The 20,177-nt window shown below is 41.2% G+C and overlaps 12 protein-coding genes and 1 non-coding gene across 13 annotated transcripts; 8 read left to right on the top strand and 5 right to left on the bottom strand.

The window, feature by feature from the left end:
- Positions 1 to 211: 211 nt before the first annotated feature.
- Positions 212 to 1,571, top strand: METBIDRAFT_31177 (dienelactone hydrolase). The gene has a single exon (XM_018855793.1). The coding sequence runs from the start codon at positions 635 to 637 to the stop codon at positions 1,355 to 1,357; it is 723 nt and encodes a 240-aa protein (XP_018712740.1). The 5' UTR covers positions 212 to 634; the 3' UTR covers positions 1,358 to 1,571.
- A 233-nt stretch (positions 1,572 to 1,804) lies between these two features.
- METBIDRAFT_40675 (uncharacterized protein) lies at positions 1,805 to 3,427 on the top strand (the record flags this gene model as incomplete). Its single annotated transcript, XM_018857300.1, has 1 exon — positions 1,805 to 3,427. One exon carries the CDS (start codon positions 1,805 to 1,807, stop codon positions 3,425 to 3,427), a length of 1,623 nt encoding a protein of 540 aa, XP_018712741.1.
- Positions 3,428 to 3,683: 256 nt separating this feature from the next.
- HGH1 (Hgh1p) lies at positions 3,684 to 4,766 on the top strand (the record flags this gene model as incomplete). The annotated part of the gene is made up of 1 exon (XM_018858746.1): positions 3,684 to 4,766. One exon carries the CDS (start codon positions 3,684 to 3,686, stop codon positions 4,764 to 4,766), a length of 1,083 nt encoding a protein of 360 aa, XP_018712742.1.
- Positions 4,767 to 4,793: 27 nt separating this feature from the next.
- On the bottom strand, positions 4,794 to 6,793 carry TFG1 (transcription factor IIF subunit). Its single transcript, XM_018855794.1, has one exon. It carries the CDS (start codon positions 6,746 to 6,748, stop codon positions 5,006 to 5,008), a length of 1,743 nt encoding a protein of 580 aa, XP_018712743.1. The 5' UTR covers positions 6,749 to 6,793; the 3' UTR covers positions 4,794 to 5,005.
- Positions 6,794 to 7,296: 503 nt separating this feature from the next.
- Positions 7,297 to 8,343, top strand: METBIDRAFT_31180 (uncharacterized protein). The gene has a single exon (XM_018855795.1). It carries the CDS (start codon positions 7,365 to 7,367, stop codon positions 8,232 to 8,234), a length of 870 nt encoding a protein of 289 aa, XP_018712744.1. The 5' UTR covers positions 7,297 to 7,364; the 3' UTR covers positions 8,235 to 8,343.
- Positions 8,344 to 8,357: 14 nt separating this feature from the next.
- On the bottom strand, positions 8,358 to 8,879 carry METBIDRAFT_67792 (uncharacterized protein; the record flags this gene model as incomplete). Its single annotated transcript, XM_018858368.1, has 1 exon — positions 8,358 to 8,879. The coding sequence occupies one exon, from the start codon at positions 8,877 to 8,879 to the stop codon at positions 8,358 to 8,360; it is 522 nt and encodes a 173-aa protein (XP_018712745.1).
- Positions 8,880 to 9,152: 273 nt separating this feature from the next.
- Positions 9,153 to 10,813, top strand: METBIDRAFT_31181 (glycosylphosphatidylinositol-alpha 1,4 mannosyltransferase I). The gene has a single exon (XM_018855796.1). It carries the CDS (start codon positions 9,405 to 9,407, stop codon positions 10,644 to 10,646), a length of 1,242 nt encoding a protein of 413 aa, XP_018712746.1. The 5' UTR covers positions 9,153 to 9,404; the 3' UTR covers positions 10,647 to 10,813.
- A 187-nt stretch (positions 10,814 to 11,000) lies between these two features.
- METBIDRAFT_31182 (exosome non-catalytic core subunit) lies at positions 11,001 to 11,944 on the top strand. The gene has a single exon (XM_018855797.1). It carries the CDS (start codon positions 11,014 to 11,016, stop codon positions 11,746 to 11,748), a length of 735 nt encoding a protein of 244 aa, XP_018712747.1. The 5' UTR covers positions 11,001 to 11,013; the 3' UTR covers positions 11,749 to 11,944.
- Positions 11,945 to 11,988: 44 nt separating this feature from the next.
- On the bottom strand, positions 11,989 to 12,060 carry METBIDRAFT_t113. The gene has a single exon. It is a non-coding gene; the product is annotated as a tRNA-Trp (tRNA).
- A 2,282-nt stretch (positions 12,061 to 14,342) lies between these two features.
- On the top strand, positions 14,343 to 15,192 carry ERV29 (Erv29p). Its single transcript, XM_018855798.1, has one exon. The coding sequence runs from the start codon at positions 14,421 to 14,423 to the stop codon at positions 15,009 to 15,011; it is 591 nt and encodes a 196-aa protein (XP_018712748.1). The 5' UTR covers positions 14,343 to 14,420; the 3' UTR covers positions 15,012 to 15,192.
- Positions 15,122 to 16,318, top strand: CYT2 (cytochrome c1 heme lyase). Its single transcript, XM_018854556.1, has one exon. It carries the CDS (start codon positions 15,232 to 15,234, stop codon positions 15,994 to 15,996), a length of 765 nt encoding a protein of 254 aa, XP_018712749.1. The 5' UTR covers positions 15,122 to 15,231; the 3' UTR covers positions 15,997 to 16,318.
- Positions 16,216 to 16,485, bottom strand: TIM10 (protein transporter; the record flags this gene model as incomplete). The annotated part of the gene is made up of 1 exon (XM_018857044.1): positions 16,216 to 16,485. One exon carries the CDS (start codon positions 16,483 to 16,485, stop codon positions 16,216 to 16,218), a length of 270 nt encoding a protein of 89 aa, XP_018712750.1.
- A 154-nt stretch (positions 16,486 to 16,639) lies between these two features.
- Positions 16,640 to 19,612, bottom strand: METBIDRAFT_39485 (uncharacterized protein; the record flags this gene model as incomplete). Its single annotated transcript, XM_018857146.1, has 1 exon — positions 16,640 to 19,612. The coding sequence occupies one exon, from the start codon at positions 19,610 to 19,612 to the stop codon at positions 16,640 to 16,642; it is 2,973 nt and encodes a 990-aa protein (XP_018712751.1).
- Between the last annotated feature and the right edge of the window lie 565 nt (positions 19,613 to 20,177).

Below are 20,177 nucleotides of genomic sequence, written 5' to 3' on the forward strand. Positions count from 1 at the left end.
GAGTTGTTGCAAGCGCACGCATCAGTTTTTTATACTCGTAAGCTTTCGAAAATTAAAATCTTTTGTACCAGTTTAGCACTCGTAGTCTCTATAAGCGCATTTTATGCATTCCAGTTGTGCTAGATACGTCAGATATCATGTCGAATACCCCGTATAATGATCTTCCAACTTCCAGAGCCTTCCCCGTTTTATTCACGTGATCAGATATTCAAAGCAGATGTAATACCCTTTGTTATTTTAGGAAGCGAGGTGTATATAGGACTACAAACACATAGGTCCCGTGAAGTCCCTCACACTATACCTCGAATTCGATGTCAAGAAACGACGTGACCAAATATGGAGACTATACATTTGTTCTCATTCAGAGTTCATCTCCTACCTCACATGCAAAGATAAAATGAAATTTTGAGATGTCTTTTTTGTGTTCTTTTTCAAGATTACGACTTCAAAAACATAAGCGTACGTCATATTCCGTAGCCAGGACAGGGCTCATATGATGTTCTGCAGGTGCCTACCATCAAGTGTCAAATATTGAGTTTCAGTCACGTGATAACAACTGTGATTTCAAACGTGCTTACGTGATCGCTTCTCGCTACCCGCCACCAGTTCATCCCAACAAATCTTGTTTTTCACAATGGCTTCAAACCCTCCAGGAAAATGCTGTGCTGTTGCAAGCTTTCATGAAGGTACGCCCTCAGGCAATCATGAAACCATCTATGGATTGGATACGTATGTTTCCGGATCTGAGCATTCTGACTCAAGAGTTATTGTAATCTTGACAGACGTGTATGGTCATAAATTGAACAACACATTGTTGGTTGCAGATCAGTTTGCCAAGGCAGGGTACAAGGTATATATTCCAGATATCTTGAAAGGTGATCCAATCTCCGACTCTTCTGTCGACTTCCCATCATGGCTTCTGAAGCACACTAATGAAATCACTCGTCCCATTGTTGATGAATTCTTAAAAGCCCTTCGTAAAGACGTTGGAATCTCTTCATTTATTGGTGTAGTTGGATACTGTTTTGGCGCTAAATTCACCGTTCAGCACTTAGCGGAGGAAGGATTGGCAACAGCTGGTGCCATTGCGCACCCTTCATTTGTGACCATTGACGAAGTCGCGGCAATCAAGAAACCGCTTGTTATTTCTGCTGCAGAAATAGACCCCATTTTCACGACTGAACTCAGACAGCAAACTGAGGCGAAGTTGGCCGAGATCAAAGCTAGATATCAGCTCACGTTGTTTTCAGGTGTCTCCCATGGCTTCTCCATCAAAGGTGACATCGAAGATCCAGTCGTTAAGTACGCGAAAGAAAAGACCCTTGCTGATCAATTGCAATGGTTTTCTATGTTCTAGATTCGTCCGGTAGTTGCAGGATGCATAGACGGACTCTCAAGTTTTGCTCAAATCCTTTGATTTCCATATTTCTTATCAAAATAAACTAGGCCATTGAAATTAAAAATCTACACTCGCATCGTAATATAATTAATTTTGACGCATGCGCATTTCCAAGTGAATAATATGTTTGCTATTGCACTTTTAGATAACCTCCTCGCATCCCCTTATATATAGCACACAATTTCGCGATTGCAAGAGATTGCGCATGCCGAATTTTCTTTCAAAAGTATGATGTATGAAGATTCAGTGAAATTGCCTGTAGGCACTCAGCTGCTGAGGTATTCATCAAAGAGATTAAGATTCGCGTGCATGTTTCTACTGCTAATTGGCATTATCTGGTGGAACCTTTTGTCACATTTTAGTGCCCCTATGAACTTGAAATGGTCGATATCCTTAGTAAAAAGCATGGATGATGCTGACTCCCTTTGCCCAATTGTGAAAAAGTTCAATCCCACTGCCTACATCTATAGTAATAATACCCTCAAAAGTATTCTCAACGACGAAAATTTCAGGCATAATACTTTGAATAGATTGCAAAAGGCAGTCCAAGTTCCCACTCAGATCTACGATGGCATGGTTCTTCCTGATTACACAAGCTTGTCGAACATATCTGCTCAACTAGAGGAGGAATGGGTTCCCTTCGAAGATTTCCAAATCTATTTGGAGAATGCTTTTCCATTGGTACATGAACATTTGAAGCTCGAGAAAATCAATAGACTAGGTCTCGTTTATACATGGGAGGGAAGCAATACTTCAAAGAAGCCTATAATGTTGATGGCTCATTATGACGTAGTTCCCGTTCAGCCAGAGACAATCGATCAGTGGACATTTCCCCCATTTGAGGGTGCGTACGATGGGCAATATGTGTATGGCCGTGGTGTTCTGGATTGCAAGAACCTACTTGTTGGCATTATGGAAACAATCGAACTCCTACTCGCTGAAGGTCATTTTTTTCCGCAGAGAACAATCATTTTGTCGTTTGGTTATGATGAAGAGGCAGCGGGTACTGGAGCTGAAAAGATATCAAAGCATTTGCTCACAAGATACGGACCAGCCTCATTCTTCCAAATAATTGACGAGGGAAATTCTGGATACGTTGAAGTGGAAGGCAATAAATACATTTTACCCGCAATTAGCGAAAAGGGTCACTTAAACTCAATCCTCGAACTTTATACTCCTGGAGGACATTCGTCTATTCCCCCCGAGCATACTTCAATTGGACTCTTGTCAAAAGTTATTAGTTTGATTGAGGATAAGGAGTTTGAAAGCATTTTATCTAATGCTAATCCTGTTCTAAACGAAATGCAGTGTGTTGCTGAGAATTCGCAATCTATTGGTCCTACGCTCCGAAAAACTATTTTGAAAGCTCACTTGAACAAGAATGCGAATAAAGACTTACTAGAGTACTTATCTCGTGATTCAAGTACTAAATTCCTCGTCAGAACATCTCAGGCTGTCGATGTTGTTCATGGAGGTATTAAATCAAATGCGCTTCCGGAACACGTGTCAGTTTTAATCAATCACAGAATCGCCTTAGAGGATTCGGTGGCATCTACAAGACAAAAAATTATCTCCCAAGTGCAAAACTTTGCTGTCGATTTTGGTTTGGGACTCATCTGTGACGGCGAAACAGTGTTGAATAAAACTGAGAATGGGTTTTTCAGCTACACCACGGATGAGCCGTTGGAACCCGCCCCTTTAACACCAGTTGGAGATGGCGTTTGGGAAGTTTTTGGTGGCTCTTTAAGGTATTTGTATGAAGATTTGTTATCACCTACTTCCAATGAAACTTACATTTTTGCGCCTTACATAGGCACAGGAAACACGGATACTAAATCGTATTGGAATTTGACAAAAAATATCTTCAGGTATGTACCAGGTACATCTATGTTGGGTTCCAACGTTCATTCAGTGGATGAAAAGCTTGAATTCGATAGCCACTTGCAAATCATTGCATTTTATTACTATTATTTGCAAGTCGTGGATCAGTTGGATGAGTCCAAAATAGATACGCCTGCATCACAGTAAGTACACAAGCATGTTGAACCCCTACTCCGGCCACAGTTTATCAAGAAGCGATCATATGGCATGCCCTCCTTGTCAGAAAATTATATGAAATATTCAAGGTACAAATTTGTTTACTTAAAAATCATCTCTATAGCAAGCCTGCAGCAAAGGTCTCGCACCAAAGTTGCACAACGGCGAGACTGCACAAGTTGGCAACATTGCAAACGGGAAGAAAAAATGGATGAATAGAAGATTACTCATTTTTTCCTCCAGTGATATGCCAACTGAACTAGAAGAGTTGGTGGAGTTTTTGCATTCTCCGCAACCTGCGGTGGTTCAAATAGCACTTGACAATTTAGTAGGCTATTCCCAAGGACCACAACAAAAGGTTTTCGCATATAATAACTATGAAGCCATCAAGGACTTGAAGAAGTTGTCGCGTGACACAGGTAAAACGTCAGTCAGTCAGTCCGTCACTATCCTTGCAAATTTGTGTGATGACTCTACGGTACGTGAACTCATCATAAAAGACAAGGACTACTTGAGTTTTTTGGTGTCAGCTATAATCAGGCCTACAAACATCAACGCCGATTTGATGTCTATTTTACTCGCAAATTTGGCTAAAAATGATCTGATTACATCGATCTTCGAGATTGAAGTCAAGCATACTGATGAGGAGAACAAGTTTTTCAAACTGACAAAGGCAATGGACTGTCTTATGGACTGTTTTGTTAAGGGATTCGACAGGAGTTTGAACAAATACGCCAACTACGATTACTTGGCGTACTTTTTTTCGGATATTTCTCGCTTAAAAATGGGCCGTGCCTATTTCATCACAGAGCAGTCTTATGATGAGGTAGTCCCCATCTCTAAGCTCTTGGTTTTCACTGAGAAATATGACTCTAAAATTCGTCGCGAAGGTGTTGCTTCGACAATCAAGAACTCTTTATTCGATATCGATTCACATGGAACATTGATTACTGATGAAGGTATTAATTTGCTACCATATATTCTTTTGCCCCTTGCTGGGCCAGAAGAATTAGATGAGGACGACATGTTTAACTTGCCCGATGAGTTGCAATTATTGCCCTCTGATAAAACGAGAGAACCAGTCGAAACAATTTTAAATACTCACTTGGAGTCACTCTTGTTGTTAAGTACATCAAAAGAAATAAGGGAATACTTGCGAGCAAAGTCGGTCTATGCCTTGATCCGCGAACTACACAAGGTCTCTGACTCGGAGGATGTGACTGCCTTGTGTGACAGATTAGTGCAGTTATTGATGAGAGACGAAGAAGTGACAAGAGAAAACGTGGATGAAAGTGATGAAGATGAAGATCAAATTGTCGAAATTTTATAGTTCGTAATAATTGAAATAATACAGATCGAACTTGGCTCTCTACAGAGTTTTGCATTTGTTTGAGATTAAGATGACAAACGATGATATACGGTCAAGACGTAACTATCCATGTCTTGGTTTCAGAATTCTTGGTGAAACTTGTTCGCCATTGCTTTTTGCTTCAAATTTGTTTTTCTTTTTGTGCAGAAGATTTTATCGCCCCTTACTTACAAACGCACTATTGCTTTCCAATTGTTCTATTACTCCTTAAGTTGTAGCTTTCCGTCCGCCAATCTGAGATTTTGCTTCACGATTTGTATGATACGCGTTTTGTTATCCTTATGAGTTCCAATCCTGCTTCTCAAGTTTAGGAGTAACTCTTTAGTCGTGAGGGGATTTTGCCTCACTATGTCCAAAACTTCCAGTGTTGTCACAAGTTCACCGTTTAGTCCTGAGTATCCTAGATCAGAAGAGTTTGATGGCACTAATCCAGGAACCAAAGGTGATGACTCTTCACACTTTATTTTCTTGGTGGGAGAAGGGCTCTCAAAACTCTGTAGCCTCTTTTTCGCATTTGGGTTCCACTCACCATGCGGGAACTGGCGCAAAAAGTCTTTCGTTGCATTTATCACAATCGTAGAATTATTGATTCTGGAAATGTACACTGTACGTGCTCTGGGCTCTTCTCGGCCTAGTTCACCGTCGACGGGCTCTGTCTTGATGTTTGCTTCAGGTTCTGAATCATCATTGCTCTCCAAATCTGACTGAGAGACATACGGATTTGACTCTTCATTATCACTTTCATAGACTGCCCCTTCAGTTTTGTTCAAAACTTTTTTCAATTTTTTTCCTTCTTTATCAACCTTCCTTGATTTCTCAACCTCAAACAAATCATTGAGGTCGTCGCTGTCGTCTCCACCATCCAGCTGACCGTCAAAGTGAGCAGCTTTGAGCATTTCTTTCTTGATCTTCTTCTCCAGTAGTTTGTTTTCTTCCTCATCCCCGTCCATGATTGGGGCCTCTTCATCATCAGCAAATTCTTCTTCAAAGTCCAAGTCGTCATGGTCAGAATCTCTATCCTGGATTCCGCCCTGCACTGTACGCATTCTGTTGAGCCTTGTTTGCAGATTTGAAGAGGAACCAGCTTCAGCACCCCCTCTTCTGAACCGCATGTCGGATCTTTCGCTCCCCTCGTCCATGTGCTTCATAAGCCATCGGGGAGCGGACAGATTTTTTTCCATTCTGGCTTCAGCTTCTTCAAGAGTCAAGGTGGCATACTTGTTTCTTGGAGTGAATTTGTAAACTTTTTCGGCAGGTACCATTTTGAAACAGTTTTTGTCAAATACAAACAAGACATGAGTAGATTCCGTAGATCCTGCCTCATAACTTCCAACAAAAACATTGTCACCAGTGTAGTCTTCAATAACCCATGGATAGTATTCCTCGTATCTGAGCTTACGCTTAGTTTCATCCATCATGTGAACTTGTTTAGTTTTCCTTTTGAACAAATTCCTGCGGTGTCGACGTGCGCCCCCATCCGGAGCGACTTGGGACATGTCAGCAGATTGTTGTCCATTCCCATGTGAGTCAGAAGCTTTGCCGTTGAGATGATTTGGGTTGTTTTCTTCATTTTCTAAGTCTAACTCAGCGTCAGCAGCAGCTTTGGCCGCAACTTTCTCGCGGCGTCTGCGATCCATCTCTTTACGAGAAAGTTGAAACTGAATGTTTTGAGGATCTTTTCTGTGCATTCGTACTGGTTTATTAAAATTCTTCATCACATCGACGTCTTGCTTGGTGTGGAATTTGAGAATATGGTGCCGTGTGTCTTGTAGTTCCTCGGTAGTACATGCTTTGAGAGGGATGACATTCCACTCCGAGGAAGGTGATGAGCTGCCTCCATTGCTTGCCAGAGCAGCAGATGTCAGGATTCTGTTCGGACTAGGAGCCCCAACACCTGGCTCTTGTTTGATGACTGGCTCCGATTTGATGGTTGGTTCGCTCATGTTCCAACCAGTGAGTACTGAAAGAGATCAGCCTTGCGCAAGACTTGTGATTATCAAAGCCGATAGAGCTGTACGGGCTTTTTCTGGGGTAACCGTGCGGAAAGACATAGGCTCAAGACTAAATTTGGAAATAAGTTGCCGCAAATAATAAATATACATACGGAATTAATAGGTCTTTGAGGGTCCGAGAGATAAAGATTTATCTCACGCAATTGAAGTCTTAAAAGGCCTTAGAATCTATTTATACCGAGAATCCCAAGCTCATGCGTAAAGTCTCATATTAATGATTTTTTCCAATATTGAACCGCAGTTTCTCTTGAGATGCAATTAATTATCTGAAAAATACTAATTCTAAATTTCAATAAGCTCTTTCGGCTTGAGTATTCTTGGAAACCACAAATAGATCAAAAATATAGTCCATGGCTGAACTTTGTAGAGGTTTTCCCAAGGAGATGTCATCAATTCCTCGTCCTTTGTGCTGGCGCTGCGCTGTTCCGCTGCACACCGCCGGTTCCGGAGCAGACATTTCTCCAACATGGAGTCGAGATGCACTAAACACTTTTAATCACTGAACACCTCATAGTATTTCATTTGTTCTTCAAAAAATTGCCCAACAATGAAAGAGGGAGACAAAGCTCCGCCCGGGTATTTGGGTTTTGTCGCTGGCATGTTTTCCGGAGTCACAAAAAATGCAGTGGGCCACCCGTTCGATACGGTGAAAGTCCGTCTACAGACCTCCGAGGGCAGATTCAAAGGTCCGGTTGATTGTGTCATGAGTACATTCAAAGCAGAGGGTGTTCGTGGATTTTATAAGGGGTTTACTCCTCCATTGGCGGGGTGGGTCCTCATGGATTCCGTTATGCTCGGCTCTTTACATCTCTATCGACGTCTATTGAAGGAAAACATCTACTCTGATGAAAAAAAACTCCCCTTGTTTGGTCATATCGTTGCTGGATTGGGAAGTGGATGGACTGTGTCGCTTGTGGCGGCACCCATAGAGCAGTTCAAAGCTCGTCTCCAGGTGCAATATGATGCCAAGTCAAGCAATTACAGCGGCCCTATCGACGTAGCGAGAAAGTTGTGGAAAATCTCCCCTCTCACCTGGTACACTGGTCTCATCCCCACTATGATCTTTCGAACTAATTTCATTTTCTGGTGGGGCTCATATGAAATTCTCACCAACTGGTTCACAACAAATACCAAGATGTCGACGCCATCCATTAACTTCTGGGCCGGAGGTCTTTCTGCTACAGTTTTCTGGATTTTTGCGTACCCAACCGATGTGGTCAAGCAAGTGATCATGACAGACAGCCCTATTCAAGCTGAGAAAAGATTTCCACGTTACATGGATGCAGTTCGATATATCTACAAAGAAAGAGGGTTGGCAGGGTTTACCCGCGGATTTGGCCCATCCATCTTACGTTCATTTCCTGCAAACGCAGCTGCATTGGCTGCATTTGAAGCAGTCATGAGATTTTTGCATTGACTTTTGCAACAGCTCTTGGCATAATTTCGTCATCTTTCCTCACTACATTCATAAAATTATATAGAGATCCATCTGTACAGTAACCAGAAAAACTCTTATTGGCAAAATCCGTGAGTAGTATATCTAACTTGTTGTCATATCCAGCACGTTAGGTTTGTTAGCAGCTGCGCACTTTTCCCATGGTTTGACCCTTTTCTCCGCCTTAGGCTCAGAGCTTTTATCCGACAACACGGTATCAGGAATCTCTTTGATACCAGGGACAGGTTTACCCGACACAATAAGATCCACAAGCTCCTGATAATTGGAGGAATATGGGGCCTCAGAAGAATCCTTATCGTCAGAGACATCCTCCTCTTTGCTACTCTCTTCTAAGAGTGTGATTTTCCCTCCGTTATTTCTTTTCCACGCATAGTAATCATCTAGGTTAAGAATGTGGCCCGTGGAAGAACAGAAAAAAAAAGATTTAGCTTGGTCCGTCAATTGTTGTTTCTCTGCTGCAGGTATGGTCTTTACAGATGGGTCTCGCTCTTGCAAGGATTCTAAGTGGCCCTGCAAGATTTCACCAAGACCTTCCTTAAACTCGGTAAAAGAGCTCCAGTCGAAAGTGGAGAATTCAGCATAAACCCTTTCCTGTGGATCAGCCATAATGATTATTTATTTTAGCTCAGGTCTGAAAAGCTCGTGTTGTCGTCCTCACAGTTATTTGGCGGCGAGCTCATGGGTGAGAATGTCATCTCAGTACGTGCAGACCGTGTCTCGCAATGCGCCCGCTGAATCGCCTAAGTAATGTATTCACTGGGCTTTTTGTGGGGGTGGTCTTTTTTTTCTTTTCAAAATAGCCAAGAAAGAGAATTGCTCATCTTTAGACTTGAGCTTTATCTGGATGAAAATCAATTTTGATTAACCATGTGGTTTGTGGTCAGGCGCACGATAAATGTATAGTGCGTCCGACTCGCACTCGCGTTGTCTAATGACATTCGGGCGCGTCACGCTCAGAATCATCCCGTTCTCTATCGTACCTAGTTTCCATATTGGGTTCTTCATTATTATTGGCCAAATACAGCGCTGGCCGACGCCATCAATAATAAGCCTGTTCTTGGTCCTCAAATATTTCCACAAGTTACAACAAACATATAGGTGTGTTTAAAATATCAATTCTCAAAAAAGATGATGCAACTCACACTGAAGCATTTATTCGTGACTGCTACACTTCTTCGAGTTGGCTTTTTCTTGTTTGGCTTGTACCAAGATAACAACTTTTTGGTGAAGTATACCGATATTGACTACTTGGTTTTCAGTGACGCTGCTCGATACGTCTATGATGGGTTATCGCCCTACAAAAGAGAGACATATAGATACACGCCTCTTTTGGCTTGGATGCTTGTCCCCAACTCATGGGGAGGGATTTTTGCTCACTTTGGAAAGTTTCTTTTCATGTTATGTGATATTCTTACCGGGATTTTAATTTCAAGAAATCTAGCGCATTCAAAAATATCACATCGGAAGAAACTCATCTTCCTGTCAATATGGCTTTTAAACCCAATGGTAGTTACTATCAGTACACGAGGCTCGTCTGAAAGCATACTCACCTTCTTTATAATGCTTTCTGTGGATTTGTATCTCAACGAAAGGTACGTCGAGGCCGCCTTTTGGCTCGGGTTGTCAATTCACTTCAAGATATATCCAATAATCTATCTTCCAGGCCTCATGTTAAATTTGGCTACAAAAAGCCCGCCATTTCCCCTATTTCGAAATGTTCCAGTCTTGAAATGGCTTAACAGTATCAATGTCAAGTTTCTTGTGCACACTTTGATTTCACTAACCGCGTGGAATGTTGTGATGTACTATATTTACGGGTATGAATTCATATACCATTCATACATTTACCATTTTACCAGATTAGATCATCGTCACAACTTTTCTTTGTATAATGTGATGTTGTATTACAAATCAGCATATCCTGATGTCGTGAGTTTGACAGAAATGAATTGTTGGAGCTGGTTGGGACAGGTCAGTGGCCATATTGAAAAGGTTGCATTTTTACCGCAACTATTTTTGAGCGCTATAATATTGCCGCTTTTACTAGCTCAGAAAGATATCATTGCCTGTCTTTTTGTACAGACTTTTGCGTTTGTTTTGCTCAACAAGGTAATAACTTCCCAATACTTCATCTGGTTTTTGATCTTCTTACCTCAATTTCTTGCTAATTCAAAACTATCGTCCCCGTTAAACCTCAAAAGGTCTTCAATTATGATCGTGATGTGGTCATTTTCTCAGGCCTGCTGGCTATTCTATGCTTACAAGTTAGAATTCTTGGGCGAGAGTACATTTACTATGGGTTTGTTCTGCAGCTCTGTATTTTTTTATCTCACAAATTGCTGGGTCTTGGGCCAGTTTATCGAGTACATATAGGAACCAAAAGTAATTTAATTAGCTATTCCGGATTATGTACCAGGGGTGATAATGTTGTTTTTAGTAATACTTTCTCGAGGCGCCGCGGATGTGTGTGATAGACCTGAGAGTATTTCCGATGTACTTAGTTTCATCCACTGGAACCCAAAAATATATATTCAGAGCAGATTACAATGAAAAATGACTTTCATGAATACCTTAGGAAGAGAACAATACCAAACGCTAAGCTTGTGGTCCGTAAAAGTATTTTTTTAAGCATGACTATATATATAGACAACGTGCACGAGATATGTAGTCACGTGAGTGGGATATGCTCGCGAGATGAGAGAAGATCTTCAGGACACAAGCATACAAGGTCAAGTGTAAAATGTCTCGTATGGAATTATACTCTCCCGAAGGCTTACGTATCGATGGAAGAAGATGGAACGAGTTACGAAGATTTGAGTGCAAAATCAACACTCATCCAAATTCGTCGGACGGCTCATCTTACGTTGAACAAGGCAACACGAAAGTTATGTGTATGATTCAGGGACCTATGGAACCTCCTTTGAGGTCACAGTTGAACCAAACACAAGCTACCATTGAAATAAACTTGAATATTGCAAGCTTCTCTACATTGCAGCGCAAGAAAAGAAATAAAAATGAGAAAAGAATACTCGAGTTAAAGACTACCTTAGAAAGAACGTTTGAACAGAGTATAATGTCTAGTTTATATCCAAAAACAGTCATCGAGGTTAATGTTCAAGTTTTGACACAGGACGGAGGTCTTTTTTCTGCTATGACCAACGCCATCACACTAGCTCTAATTGATGCGGGTATAGCGATGTATGACTATGTTTCGGCTGTGAGTGTTGGGATCCATGATCAAACCCCATTGTTGGACCTAAATAATCTCGAGGAAAATGACATGAGCTGCCTTACGATCGGGGTAGTTGGAAAAAGTGAAAAATTGGCAATGTTGCTTTTAGAGGATAAGATGCCGTTGGATAAATTGGAGTCTGTCATGGGAGTCGCGATTGCCGGAGGCCACAGGATACGAGAATTAATGGATAATGAGGTACGTGGACATGGGCTTATGAGGCTGTCTAAGCTCACATCCTAGACATATATGTTAATAGACAAAAAGCCTCTTGATCTTGCTGAAATGGTCTCATTGGTGGTACTTTGAACAGTAAATGAAAGGTTATCTTCGGAGATGACATCAAGCTTTTGACTACTATAAATGCTGTTTTTTTTTTAGAAGAATTAGTATACCCGGATAGTATTTGGCAAAATTTCCAAAAAGAAATAGAAACATGCTAAAATCAAAAGACTGATCTCTGCCAGGATTCTCAAAAAGGAGTGACACGGACAGGAATCGAACCTGCAACCTTTTGATTTGGAATCAAAAGCTCTACCATTGAGCCACCGCATCTTACCTGCGAAAATCAGAAGCAGGATTGATCATTACCGACGCACAGTACGTTTCTATAAATCACAGAAGCCTTGGAAAAGTTTGTCAAGAGTCATACTGTGCACATCCATCAGTCGCGTGCATAAAAAACTAGTCTTCTAGATACAGAGATCTAGACGTACTTTTTCTAGGATTTTTATATATATTCGTTATATAGTTTTGCCCCTTTAATCAGATGAATCTACCAAAAAAAAAAAAAACCAGAACAAAAAGTTACTGCCTAATACGTAGACAGATCTGCGCCTGGAGGACCGTCGAGACTGTGGTAAATGGAAAGGACGGGCGGAGCTTCGACACTAGGTACATATTGGGGAGCTGATAAGAGGCTTTTATATCATTGTTTTATGGTTTTGTTTTTGACCAGATGATTACACCAAAGTATGGCCTTTATACAGTTGAAACATGGACGAGATTTTCAGAAATCATATCTGATCGAGTGATGGCAGTTTTGCAAAACCTGAACTGTAGGCTTTAATATGATTTTAAAAAAAAGTTCCTTTTATTGAATGATTTAAACGTATATGGGTGCTATATAAAAATTTCATAATTTTGTAATTCGGAAGGGGGCGGGCCGAATTTCGACATGGTATGTAACTGGGAGCTGTTTAAAGGTTTTTTTTCTATGTATAAGTTGTAGTTCTGCTCCTTCAAATAGATGAATCTACCAAAAAAAAAGTTCGTTCAACCGGATGAATTCAACAGAAAAGGGGAAGGTCCCTGGGGCGAGCATGTCACTGTTGCTGGAGGAAGTAATTTTGGGTGGTCAAAGAGAGCTAGCTTTTTGAAAAGATTTTGATCCACATCCTTGACTCAAAGTACTTTCTGGAAATTTATCCAAGACCACAGTTCGAAGTGACGAGACGATCATACTACACTTCTGAGAAGTTGCTGATCTGAAAGCCGAAGACCAAACACTATTAGTTTTCTTCGAGTCTATATTCACCTCGAAAGAAGGGCAAGAGCAGCTCTTTGGTTCAATTGTACAAGTCTGCAACTAAAAATTTGTGGCTGATAATCATGCATATACTGGAAGCTTGTCTTTTTGTTCTGGGAAGAATTTAAGCCTGCAAGATGCCGAACAAAGATCCAGCTGAGTAACTTATATTCCAACGAGAGGTCACCAAATGTTCCATACTACGATTTGAGTGCATATAGGTTCGCTAGATATATCTTTTACGTCAATGCTTCAAATATCATGTTTGACATCTTGGAGCGAGGGAAATTTTTTGTGTTTGAAAAAAAAAAAAAGAACTGTCCCGTGGAAAACTAAATGTGAACCAATAAGCTCCATAAATTTTTCCAACCTGAAATGCACGAAACAAATGAAGTGACAGACCTAGCCACAAGGCTCAGACCAAAATGCTACCCACTATGTTTATCCTACCAGTTGATTGCGTGAATGTTCGACATGGATACATCCGATCTAATTTGTGACTACAGGATAATTTTCGCGATCATACAGTCTTTACATGTCTTTATTCTAACATTTTTTGGAAATACAGTATATGCACAATCATAGAATGGCGAAAAAGCCGAAATTCACAAGTAGATAATTAGAAGAGGCACAAACTTCGGAACGGTTTACCTCCCTCTTACATCCTGCTCTGGCTAACTTGACTATTAGAGAGAACACGACCTTGACGCCCTGCACACAATCTTGGGTCATTTTGGTGTTCGTGGTCAGTTGTGAGGTGTTCACATGTAAGCTCGCTTCGGAATTTCTAGACGATCTTTTTTGCACGGCACTTGTATCGCTCTAAGTCAATTCACGTGAAAGCTTTAGTACGGATCTTGACAATAGCTTCTAGTCCTAATATCTAGAGATTAAACTCTGAGGGTCGAACTGTTCATCGTTTGTCCACGTTTCAAACTTTCAAAACATCTCTAATTGATCGTTGCTTAGTAAGGCTTGGAAGGATTACAGAATCTAAGAAAAGATAAGCTCATCTTCAATAATGTCATATAGAGGGCCAAATCAGTTCAACAATAATTTTGGCAACAACAATTTTGTCAATGGTGGATTTCCCAATCAGTTCCACCAGCAAACTCCTCAAACTTCATCAACTGGGCCAATGCTGTCACAACTAAGTGGATTAGAAAAAGCTTCCGCTTTTTCTAAGCGGTTTGAGGATGTTTTTGAGAAATTTTCCCCAATCAAGCCGTACGTCCCAGCGATAGGCCGATTGTTCATTGTGGCTACATTCTACGAAGACACAATTAGAATTTTCACTCAGTGGAGTGAGCAGGTTTACTACTTGCACGTTTATCGTAAGATTTGGAACTGGCTTACTGTCCTTTTCCTCGCAGTGAATATCGTCATGATGTTGATCGGATCTACTTGTTTGGTATTGAGAAAGAGAACAACCTTCGCAACAATCACATTGTGCTCAGTTGTCTTTTTTCAGGGTATTTTTTATGGTTTAATGTTTGATAGCCAGTTTATTTTGAGAAATTTGTCTGTGATTGGCGGTTTGATTTTGGCTTACTCTGATTCTCTTGTGAGGGATAAGAGATCATTGACTATGCCAGGTTTACCAATGCTTAATAACCAAGACAACAAGAAGTATTTTTTGTTGGCAGGTAGGTTTTTGATGATTTTCTTGTTCTTGGGATTCGTGTTCTCTGCCAACTGGTCTTTCACAAGAGTATTCGTCATCTTATGTGGCCTTGTCGCGTGTGTCTCGATCGTTATTGGCTTCAAAACTAAGCTTGCTGCATTCGTATTGACTTCAGAATTGTTTATCTACAACTTGTTCGTCAATCAGTTTTGGAAGTACCTGTCTCACAACGCAAACAGAGACTTCTTGAAATATGAATTTTTTCAAACTTTGTCAATTGTGGGTGGTCTTTTGATCATTGTCAATGCCGGTGCCGGTGAGTTATCCATTGACGAGAAGAAGAAAATTTACTAAGTTGGAAAAGAAAACCAGAGGAATGGAGAACTGTCGCCCTGTCAAAAATAACAAGGTCATAGTTGACATGATCTCTGATCTGATGGCAAGGCTATTCAGCTGTCTCCAGCGCGCACCCGTGCATCGACACGAAAAAAGTGTATGACAGCTTGTTGCGACGAAGATGTACGATCGGAACAGACTTAGAAAAATTTAAACTAATTAAATCAATCTGATAAGCATGTCATCAGAAGACAAATGCCCTGTAGATCATGAAAAACGAGCAACATGGTTGAGTGCTATGAATTCCAAACTGGTGACTACTGACGGGACGCAATCAGCAGAGCCGCGAGGAGCCGTGGAACAGCCGAAATGTCCAGTTGACCACAGTACAAGACAAAATTGGGTAGGAAACATCTCTGTTTCAACACAGGCAGCCTCTGAAGCTGTAGAGCTTGATTCTGGGTGCACGTCTGAGACAATTAAGAATGACCCCAAATACACCTCTTCCACTAACTTGCCTACGGAACGAGAGATAAGTTCCATCCCCAGAACAGACAATCGTTCTAACTGGATTTATCCTTCACAAAAACAATTTTATGAGGCCATGAAGCGGAAAAACTGGTCCCCCCAAACCGAAGATATGAACACCGTTGTCCCTATCCACAATCAAGTCAATGAACTTGCATGGAAACATATTCTAAATTGGGAGAGAGCGCACATACAAGAGGCAAAAGAAAAATGCGGCGGAGTTTCTTTGACAAGTTTCAAAGGTGACCTGAAAAAGCTTACCCCACGTGCATGGTTCAAAATGGCTGTATTGGGTCAAGAAAAGCCTTTTGACAGGCACGACTGGTTGGTTGACCGCTGTGGGGTATCAGTGCCTTACGTCATTGACTTTTACAGTGGTGGAGAAAATGGTGGCGTTTTCGTGGACGCTCGCCCGAAGATTAACTCATGGGAAGGGTTCAAATTGAGAGCTGGCCGGGCGTTTGGGATTTTCTGATATCTGTCAATACTTCAAGACGCGGGCAAGAAGACAAACGCTGCGAAAATGTAAATAGTATAGGACATGTCATAATCAGAATGTCATAGCATGTGGTCAACTGTCTTACATTGCATTATTTACCTTCTAATGAGAATGGAATGGTCGAGCCTCTAGAAAAATTGACGCCAATGAGGTCTATTCATTGTTACTATATACCAAGGATGCTTCTTATACTCTTTATCTGCCCATGAATTGGCCGGATTGGCCCAACTTTTGCATGTTCTCACCAACTTGAACGTTCGTCTCAAAGTACTTCGAAACGCATCTGTCTAAGCAAAGAGCTTCTTGCTTGTTCACATCTCCCTCGGCATATGATTTGTTGATGCACTTGGCATGACATTGCTCTACCAAGGAGTTGAACATGCCAGTAACCATATCCAATTCAGCCTCAGCAGCCTGGATTTTCTGTTGGGATGAAATTTGTGGAGATCCACCTAAACCGAACATTTTGTGTTTGTGTTAGATTCTAAGAATATTGCTCTTAATAGCCAACCACCGTCTAAGCAGCATCCATTTATTGAAAAGTTTTCTTCGAGAGTGCACGGGTTTAGCGAGCAACCAAATTGTGCGCGTAGCTAAAAAAGGCTTGACACATAGTGTGTTACATACCTGGGAAAGTTAGATGAAAATGGCCGCCCATGAGAATTGAAGAATTTTCTAGAAGCCGTTGAATCGTCTCAAAGTCTGAGGCCTTCTGAGGAACAAATTGAACGAGACCGTGGCAGATCGTTAACTGCTTTCCAATAATCAGTATACCTCCACCATTGATGGCTAAATTCGAGTTTCTCATGCAGTCGTGCTTTAGCAATTCCATGAATCCAGGTTTGGCCAGTTCGGTGAGATCATAAAAATATCGCTTGAATTTCCAGACTTGAGATCGGAGATTTAACACTGGTATTCGAAGTAAATTGGGGTTCACAGAAGAGACCAGCAATTTTGCCAAGCGTGACACATCAAACTTCAGACTCTCATACGGCACGCGATCATAATGTCTTAAGAAGTCATTGTTAAATCCCCCAACAAATGCCACATATTCCTTATCACCTTCCCAATAAACCATGGCTTTATGATGACAACAGCGTAGCTCGGCTTCAACTAGCTTGGGGTTTTCAACTTGAGCATCTAGTTGAAGTTTCTCGCTGTCCTCGTCTTCAAAAGGTTTTTTTGGTATTTCGTAGTAATCAAATGCATATGTGTCTAGCGACACCCAACATTCTTTATCAAAATTGAAGTAGAAGCAATCTCCAAAGACCTGATGATCACTATCCACACCCCCGTGAATAATTAAATGTATACTATCATCTCTTTCACAGCTCAGGTCCAGTTCATCTGTTTGGATTGACCCATCACTATCAGAGAAGGCATCAGAATTGTTCACGGGCATAGACGGGTCAATTTGATCGTAATTTAATTGTGTTCTGCGTTCTGGCCCAAAAATATTGCACACCTCATTTGAAAGATTTGCCGACGTCAATATATGTGCGAAATAGCCTCTCGGACCTGGAATAGTATCATTGCGAGGATGTATAGTATCAATCAAGGCCTCACGATGAAAGTCAGAGGCCTGATTGTCATTGAGGATCAATTCCAACTTGAGTAGCTCGTTCGTAGCTGTGAAACCGCGGCGCCCATCAGACTTGACCTCGAGAAAGAATCCACCAAACAAATAGACGCAGATTGAGGAAATACCGGGCTTCTGATCATTCTTTTGCATTTCAGGATTGAAGATAATAAATTTATCCTTTTTTGCCTTATGAGAATTGTCTGTATGTTCGTCACTAAGCAGTAATGTGTCGGTTGCCCGCGCCGGCTTCTTGCCCTTTAGATTTCCATTCCCATTCATATGATGTTGATGTTTTGATTTGTGTTTGGATGACCGACAGGAATCGATATGATCCATATCATTTTTGTCAGCTGCCGTAATCGGAGACTTAAAAGATTCGGGTTTCGTTGCAGAATTGATATCATGTGTAGTCAAAGGAGCCATTATTCTGTGCTGCTTGGCATGAGTTGATGAACGATGAACATTTTGATGATTAACTTTTGATGATTGCTTCGACAGGCTCCTGTGGAAAAATCGGCTAGATTTTGCTATCATAGACGGAACTCTGTAACTGGATGAAAGTAATGCATCTGGTAATTTGTGTTCTTGCTTCAAATCAAGTCGAACATGTCTACTATCTAGCTGGGTATCATCAGTAATATTCAGTGCTTTGTGGCTTGTGATAGATGATTCACCTGAATCCCTTTTTTGTAGAACATCAGATTCATCATCGATCATGTCGGAATGCGTGACAGGCGACGTAGTATGCCCTGCAAAACTACTCTCACCAGACATTTTGTGATGGGACGATTCCTCGAAACTCTTGGTATCAAATGACATCTGAGGCGTTGTCGAGTACCTAGACGAAAATGAGTCAGCAGAGGTTTGACAATCCAACTTCTGCTCCTCATATGAATGTGATACATTCGGTTGAGCGAAGGAGACCAGAGAGAAGGGAGACAATGGAAACGACAGCGATGCCGTCTGCTGCGAATCAAACCTTGTAGAATTGCATCCCGAGGTACAATAATTTGAGTCTGTTAATGACTGAGGATGAGAGCCGAATTGACTAGCTTTGTGACCCGGTCTTTCAGTCGAAAAGTTCGAACATATTGCTGCACCAATTCGTCCAGAATATTTTAGTTCCAGTCTTGTTATAAGGGAAATCTTGGTGAAAGATAATTTGCGAACATCTAGTATGAAAGCATCGTCGTTTGTTGAGATGCTCTTTTCAATGATCCACCTACCAACACTTTTGCTAAATTCGACCTTTTCCACGTCTATCTTGAAGCCTCCACAGAAAAAGACCTGGAAGTCAGAGATCTGAGTCCCTTTCATATCACAAACATGGCCTGGTTCAAAATCATCCGAGCAGGGTTTGGAGTAGTCGTGTACTGTACTTCTTGTTGGATTGAAAAGAAAGAAACACGGGTTACGAACAATGAACGGTGACATGAGCACTTCTTTGTTGACGTATGGTGGCATGTCACATGGAAAATGCACAGAGATAAGCGAAGGATCTGTCGAACGGGGTATTCCTAGATTCTTCAATGCTCTCAAGGGATCAGATTGTAAACCTCCAAAGAAATATGTCACCTCTCCCACCTCGAAATGAGACTGATGAATATACTGACTGACATCAGTATGTGGCTTAACATTCTCAGGCCGCGTGAAAGAAAAAGAGGGCACATGAAGTAAGCCAGAAAACGGAGACTCGAAGTCGTCACTCTGAAGCGTGCCACCTGTCTTATCCAGCGGATCCTGAATATCTGGGTCGTTCGTGGGATCCAAGGATGAATGTCTCGTATTTTCGGTTAAGCCAATGTCTGAGAAAGTTAAGCCGGGAACTAGGTAAGCCTCATTTCCCGAGCCTCTTTCTGAACTGGAAAGGGATGTATATGTGATAAGTGAACGAGTGCTCGGAATACCATGTACCCAGTCTTTTTGATGATCCTTCTGAAATTGAATGGCTTTCGCTGATGTGTCGCGTGCTTGATGAATATTCTTTATCTCCAATGGACTCTCTACCATGGTGAATAAGGAAGAGGTGTTCTCTAGCGCTGTATTGTTCTCAACCATTTTCTTTTGTAAGATTTCAATCTGCCTAGGAAATGCTCCTAGCCAGTCGACGATACAGGAGTACCAGCAAGTTCAAATCGTGCTGAACACTTTTCTTTGGGTTTCACTTCGGCAAATGGAGACAAAAAGAATTCACTAACTGTCAAAAGCTAGCACGTGTCCAGGATGCGCCCTTTTTGTCTAAAGAAACACGGCTTCAGCAACGTCAATTTGATTTATAAAGATAGAACTCTTCGAGTATTTCTTTAGCTTTCTCTAGAAAATCTAGCAAAATAAAGAATTATGGCTTTTTTGAGGTGTGTTTCTGGATGGTTTTCTCTTGGAGAGAGATATCGTCTGATCCTGGGGTCTATTGTGGGGATCGAGTGCGAATCTCCCGAGTCAGGAGGAAAATAATTCGAAAAAGCTTAAAACTTCTTATTATACATTTTTGCTTCATTTGTTTTACCGAGAAGATAGCTTTGTAATGAATGAGGTGAAACTTGTAGCTTGTTATGAAGAATTATGATATGTAATC

The sequence above is a fragment of the Metschnikowia bicuspidata genome (assembly GCF_001664035.1).
Source record: "Metschnikowia bicuspidata var. bicuspidata NRRL YB-4993 chromosome Unknown METBIscaffold_2, whole genome shotgun sequence".
In the NCBI taxonomy this organism is placed as follows: domain Eukaryota; kingdom Fungi; phylum Ascomycota; class Pichiomycetes; order Serinales; family Metschnikowiaceae; genus Metschnikowia; species Metschnikowia bicuspidata.

Coding starts and splice junctions, on each gene's coding strand:
- METBIDRAFT_31177 (XM_018855793.1), top strand. CDS start 635: ATGGCTTCAAACCCTCCAGGAAAATGCTGTGCTGTTGCAAGCTTTCAT.
- TFG1 (XM_018855794.1), bottom strand. CDS start 6,748: ATGAGCGAACCAACCATCAAATCGGAGCCAGTCATCAAACAAGAGCCA.
- METBIDRAFT_31180 (XM_018855795.1), top strand. CDS start 7,365: ATGAAAGAGGGAGACAAAGCTCCGCCCGGGTATTTGGGTTTTGTCGCT.
- METBIDRAFT_31181 (XM_018855796.1), top strand. CDS start 9,405: ATGCAACTCACACTGAAGCATTTATTCGTGACTGCTACACTTCTTCGA.
- METBIDRAFT_31182 (XM_018855797.1), top strand. CDS start 11,014: ATGTCTCGTATGGAATTATACTCTCCCGAAGGCTTACGTATCGATGGA.
- ERV29 (XM_018855798.1), top strand. CDS start 14,421: ATGTTGATCGGATCTACTTGTTTGGTATTGAGAAAGAGAACAACCTTC.
- CYT2 (XM_018854556.1), top strand. CDS start 15,232: ATGTCATCAGAAGACAAATGCCCTGTAGATCATGAAAAACGAGCAACA.